At 45.4% G+C, this 6548-nt stretch overlaps 1 protein-coding gene across 1 annotated transcript; it reads right to left on the bottom strand.

Moving 5' to 3' along the window:
- Positions 1-1368: 1368 nt before the first annotated feature.
- On the bottom strand, positions 1369-5976 carry LOC136538245 (hydroxyproline O-galactosyltransferase GALT5-like). The gene is made up of 7 exons (XM_066530233.1): positions 5219-5976; positions 3567-3799; positions 3172-3456; positions 2964-3092; positions 2677-2850; positions 2071-2178; positions 1369-1743 (listed from the first exon to the last, which is right to left on the bottom strand). The coding sequence occupies exons 1-7, from the start codon at positions 5913-5915 to the stop codon at positions 1528-1530; spliced, it is 1842 nt and encodes a 613-aa protein (XP_066386330.1). The 5' UTR covers positions 5916-5976; the 3' UTR covers positions 1369-1527.
- Positions 5977-6548: the final 572 nt, after the last annotated feature.

Genomic DNA, 6548 nt, shown 5'->3' with positions numbered 1-6548 from the left:
TAACATTTATGACACCAAACAAGTATCATTAGATTGGATGGGGGGGTCGGTTAATGCTGCTAAAGTTTAGCTACTATCACATTGGATGGGGGGTTGGTTAATGCTGCTAAAGTTTAGCTACTATCACATTGGATGTTTGACACATACATGGAGTATTAAATATAGACTAATTACGAAACTAAATGCATAGATTGAGACTAATTTACGAGACAAAAATTTTAAGCATAATTAGTCTATGATTTGACAATGTGTTGCTACAGTAAACATATGCAAATGACGGTTATTTATGCTTACTTAATTCGTCTCGCAGAGTATGACGGAATCTGTAATTTGTTTTTTTATTAGTATACGAATACCGCGTACGACACCCTATGATGTGAACTTTAGTCCCTGTACCAACGTCCAACGTCGCTTCCATGTTTAAAGATAGAAGCAGCAGTGGTTAGTACCGGACTTCGAGTACAAGAACAACAGCCAATGCTCTTGGCAACATTTCTTGCAAAGCACAGCTAGTAATTAAAGCCTGACCATAAATGTCAGGATATGAGCCCCTCATACATAAATAAATATAAAGAGATCTTTTCCTGTTTAAATGTTAAAAAAAAGCTGAATAATCGGTTATTGTCTTAGAAAAAACTCAGCCTGGCCTCCTAGGTTGCCACCAACTAGAATATACTCGTGTCCATACTCCATATTACTATATCACTATATGCCATGTGTATAATAACACAGTAAACAGGGTCTACACAACTGTTGATTTTTTTTTACAAAACATGCCACTGATCAGACATGGATAACCTTGCAGATGCACGCGTCTCAATAAAGCGTCCAGGAGGCAGCAACCAGTCTCAGCAAAGTGCCTAGTTACTTGAGAACGGGAAGGTTAACCACGCGTCTAACCCAAGTCACCCTGGGATTAGCTACTGAGCACGTACCTCAGTAGGAGGGCACGGCCACTAGACAGTGACGGGTTACGGCTGAGGAAGCCAGGAACACAGACGCGGACAGGACGTCGAGCAAACGAGGAGTCCAGGACAGGAACGCATGTTAGTAGGGTCGGCACCGGCACGGCCGGACCGACCAGGCCAGGCCACCAGTAGCCGTGCTCTCCGTCGCGGCGTGTCGCTGACAAAAGACCGATCGTCCGATTGCACGTCTGCATACCCTTGTCTAATAGTGATGGCCTGCAGACATTCCGATCTGGAGTTGAGCATGAGCCCCATGCCGCGAACTGTTCGGCTGGGCATTCTTTTGGGCTAGCACCGCGGGAGTACACTACTACAATATGTATACCGTTGATTATTATACTCTGGTACCGTTGATTTATGTTACAGATATGATGTGTAAACTACCCATCCTTCCAGACGTATTTTGTGTCCATTCGCTGCTTCCAATCAGTAGAAACACGAACCTCTGTATAACTCTATGTACCCTCTAATGTACAGGCATCTGTGGTTTGTTACCTTATCCCATTCCCATCCCAGCTGAAGTGAGCTCCCAGGGGCAGAGCCCCAGAGGTACGGACGGTCACCTTGCGTTGCAGCACTGCGTGTTGCCTCGCCGTAGCTTGTCCCAGAGGCACACCATCTGCGCCGGCGACTGGTAGTGCGCGGTGAGGTAGCCATCAACGCAGCCGGACTGGCAGAAACCGGCGCTGTGGACGTACGCCACGGTGTTCCCCGTCCCTGAGCGGTTGAATTGCCCCACCCACATCCCCATGCTCACATCCTCCATCTTGAACATCTGAGGAAACGCAATCATTTGTTGTTGTTTATTCCCTTGAAGACTCAGTATATGTAATCATTTGTTAAGCACCCGTGCACACAGCCACTGATTGCATGGCGATGGGCACGGCTTTTGACTTTTGGTAAATCTTTTCAGGGTCAGGCATGATTGGGTGGGTTCATGTTTTTTCTGTTTTCAACAAGAGTGGTATCATCCACGGGAACCAAAGTTAAAGCAGGTGGTTCTTGAGTGCTAGTGTGGATCCCATTTGGATTGCAGGTTGCATGCAGCTAATATATCCTCTGCTACCTGATACGAAAGGAGTGGAGTGGAGAGAGATCTTACATTTAGTCGACCATTCTCCATTTCAGATGCGATGAAGTTTGCAATGTCAGAAGAAACGACATAGCCTGCACCATCAGCATAAGGCGGGTACTCTTCTCTGGGCCACTCCTGGAATTTGAAACAACATTACAAAAGAGTTCAATTGATACACCTCAATCATGCGTGCTGCAGTGAGAGACAATTAGCCTACATGATTACATGAGACAATAATGTATTCACGTGGACATCTTGTGATGCTCATGAAGTGACAGCCAGTTACATGCTTAACAAATGTCTTTCAAACCATTTGTTCAGTCAAACTCAGTGCTGTAGCACTTCTGAAGGATACCGCATCCATAGGGTAGTGACAAGGTGTAAATGTAAATGGCAGATCTTCCACTTTAGCAATTGGAAAATACGACAGTACAATTATTTCACGACATTGAAGTTTCATGCAACTACCCTATACTAGTTACAAAACAGATAGTTTGATTTGTCATTCTGACAGAGACTCTCTGTTGTGTTTGTACCATGAATGTTTCACTACTTCTCATATCTAAAGCCATATAACTGGAGTAATAATCAATCTGTGTATCTTAAAAATAAGCCATGGAGATGACATTTTACCTCGTATGAGACAGCCCATTTTCCCTCCCGCAGTGGCCTGTGGTAGTAGTTCATGTTCCCCAAATAGAAGCTTTTGCCATCTTGGATTTTTTTAACTTCAGCCATTACTGAATCAAGTCTAACAAAGGTATCATCATCACACTTCATGACATACTTCGCCGGAACAACACGAGCCTTCGAAGTTCAAACAACAACATGAAAAAATGGGAGAGCATGTGCATACAAATTGTCAGAAAATGCACTTGAAATACTCCTATAATGTGTTTATACACCCTTGTGCTACATACCACATAGTCACAAATGGCAACAGTCTTCAGAACAACCAGATCATAGCTATCTGCAAAAGGGACAATGACAATGTCCCTGAAGAAATCTGCTTCTTTTATCAAATCTTCATTTGCTTCCTTTCTGCCGTTCTGCCCTAAAACATGTTCCAGTTATTTATGTTCCTATCAAGACAAAAACAGAGGAAGACAATTTTTTTCGAGGTATTACCAATGCAACAAAAAAACGTGTCACTATGCTTGATGAATTTCGCACCAAAGACATCCAAGATCTCCTCACGGCCATACGCTCAGTGAAATGGCTCCCCGCTGAAAGAACGCCTATGAACAGCTCAACATTCTCTTTGCCAAGAGGAGGGGTTTTTAGTTCTGTCAGCAACTCCAGATTTCTTTGTACAATGCTTGGATGAGCCGTTGGTAAAGAACCAGCTACTATTGATTTGATGTCAATATTACCATTCACAGAAAAGATTTTGGCATCCTCAAGAACAAAGCCCTTGAAATAATAAAAAAATTGCACCAACAGATTAGAACATTTTACCAATTAAGAAACAAGAACACATAAACTAAATCAAGTAAATGGTTTAGAAAGGAAGCTCAACTTACAACACGGTAAGGAAAGGATGTGACATGCTTCCCATCAACATGAAAATGGTAGCCTTCTAAACCAGCACTTAGTGTTAGAACAAACAATTCTTCCTCCAAGAATGGATATGGCCAATGTATCCAATTTCTGTTATTCTTTCCAGCAACACGGTTCTGCAACCACGATCTCTTCAACTCCTCTGATGCACCACCAATGTTTCCAGACCATTCCTCACATATCACTAATCCATCAACTGTGCCACGGGTTAGCAATATAAGAGATCTGACATCAATAATCTGCCAAATTTTTTTCATGATGTCAACAGTTCTCATTACAAACAATTTATGTAGAATACCATCCTGTTGTCAGGCAGGTATCCTCTAGGAATCAGTTATACATTTTAACTATGGAGATGTTGGGCAACATTTTGTAGAAACTAGAAAGGATGGTGTCCACCATCTCTATGGTCTATAATATCTACACGGGTGCATCAACATAAACATTTCGTACAATGTATATAGATTATGTAAGACAAAGAGACAGAAATCCTTTTTTTTAAAAGGAAAACAAAAAAGATATAGTATCCACAGCTATTCTGTATTGTTTATGATTGCACAACTGAGCGCTCAGGTACAAATGCTTGATGGGAGGTTCAGTTATACTGGGTTTCATGTGTTGCTGAGCTAGGAGGCTAGGAATAGCAACAACTAACAGACACACTACATCAGAAAATCAGAATATGTGCACTACCACTACAGCTAACAGATATGCTACAACAGGAAATGGTAACACGAATACTGTCATGTTAAAGGAAAAGAAACAAACCATGAATTGTTTCTACCACATGTGCCAACAGCTCTAGTAAAAATGGTGGCAGAGGATGAGAGGACTCCACTATGTATAAGCTGCTTGCATGGCATTGCTATTCTCGACAAGGAGGCATGTCTCCTTTTATAGAAGCATCAACTAAACGAAGGAAACTTATTGTTGGGAAGGACCAGAACGGGTTGTGCAGCAACATATTCTTGGGCTCATCCAGTTTGTCAAAGATCAACTAAACTGTCTTGCTGCCCTCATCAAAAGAACAATCACTACAGTACTCTTAGAACGACATTTTCATATCTACACTTCGTTAGGAGTTTCCCAATGTTGGAATGACATACCATTCCATCAATAAAAGTACGCTATGGCTATCAGTATCTTAAGTACTAGTAGGAATTGAGCAACACAGCCGGATGCAGCAATTTTCTCTTTGAATAGTTCCCTAGGATCCACTGGTACAGTCAGATTGCAAATCAATAACCCCATATGTCAAAAGCTACAATGCTAATTAATCGAACATCCCAAAAGAGCCGAGAGGCGGAGACTTTTGTGCACCAACCGTCCAACCGTACGATCAAAACTACAATCATAGTAACACCTACCCTGAAGGCGCGAACCACAGCTCTCTTAATGCAAAGTAACATCCTAATTTACTCTGTTGAGTACCATCACGTTTTTTCCCTACTATATAAACTGGTTCCTCACGGACATGGACCACCATTGATGATTAATCCTCCAGTTTATTTAACAGTATCACTATCACCGTGCAATCATGAAGAAGATGTTGACGGTAAAAAGTACCACTGGTACTGTCACAGCAAGCAAGGAAGAGACAGGGCCACCGACGCACCGGTCTCCTCGTCGGGGCGCGACCGACGGCCGTCGCACCGGAGCGCGGGTCCCCATTGTCCGCGGAAGCGCGTGTTCAGCTCGATCACCGGGCGGCGGCTCCAGTCCCCGCTGAGCCGCGGGTTGAAGTGCAGTATCCTCGGCGCCGCGTCCCCGTCGCCTTCCCCGCGCAGCTCCACCGCAAACTGCGCCACGCCAGCGGCGCCTCCACCGCCCCGCGGCGCGCCGACCAGCGTGACGTGTGACCCCAGCGCCAGCCCGCAGGGCAGGGGCAGCAGGACGCCGCCGCCGTCAGCATGGCGGAGACGGAGATACGCGCCCGACCGCGTGATCGAGGCCTGGCACCGCGTCGCGCCGCCGACACCCACGGCCGCGGGCGGCGGCGCGGGGGCAGATGACGAGGGGGAGGAGGAGGAGAGGACGTCGCGGAGGAGGCGCCCGCCGGACCGGAAGGCGCGCGCGGCGGCCGCGTGGAGCGGCGGGGCGGCGGCGTTGACCGCGCGCACGTCGAGGGTGGAGATGGGCAACCGATGCTGCTGGTGCCGGGACGGCGAAGCGGCCTGCTGCGCCGTGTCAGAGCTGGGGAGGAGGCGGTCGGCGGAGTGTAGGGAGAAGGTTGCGACCGAAACGAGCGCGGCGAAGGGGAGTAGCAGCAGCACTGGGCGGAGGCCGCCGCCGGTGCGGCGTTGCCGGCGCATGGGCGGCGCCGGCACGTGTTGGATTTTCTGGATGGTGGTGAGCGGTGACGACAGGAGGGAAACGGTGCGTTCGAGCCGAGCTTTGGAAAATTCGCGAGGTTTAAGGTGCAGGACAGCAGGAGAAGGGCGTGTCGTTTTTTTACTTAGGCCCTGTTCGTTTGGTACATAAACGGTTGATTTTAGCGGATTCAATAATATTTTGTGAGAAAAAATAAACTAAAATAAATTAACCCAGCTGAAAAATAGTTCAAATAAACAGGGCCTTACTTTTTTCTTTGCGTGCACGTCCTTTCAGAGTTTGTTAATTGCGGTTTTTTTTTTTTTGCTCTCGGGTAGTTTGTTTGCACTCAAAATGTTGCCATTCGCTTGAGATAAAGGATACAGTACCCGGGTACTATACAACTATCAAATTAGTTAAAGAAAATGTACAATTATCAACATGGTCAGTCATGGAACATGTGTTGTACTATCATCATAAAGACCTAAACCGGCTCTTTAACATTAGCAAAGGTAAGGGCAAGACTTGGCGGATTAGTTCTGGATTCATAAAAACTAGTTTTTCTTTTAGTTTCTAAAATCTTAATTTTAAGCGAAAAAAATTAATGGGGGTGTTTGAATCCCTTAGTTTTTAAA

Source organism: Miscanthus floridulus, chromosome 2, assembly GCF_019320115.1.
Source record: "Miscanthus floridulus cultivar M001 chromosome 2, ASM1932011v1, whole genome shotgun sequence".
NCBI classification, from domain to species: Eukaryota; Viridiplantae; Streptophyta; class Magnoliopsida; order Poales; family Poaceae; genus Miscanthus; species Miscanthus floridulus.
This window is presented reverse-complemented; position numbering and strand designations above follow the sequence as displayed.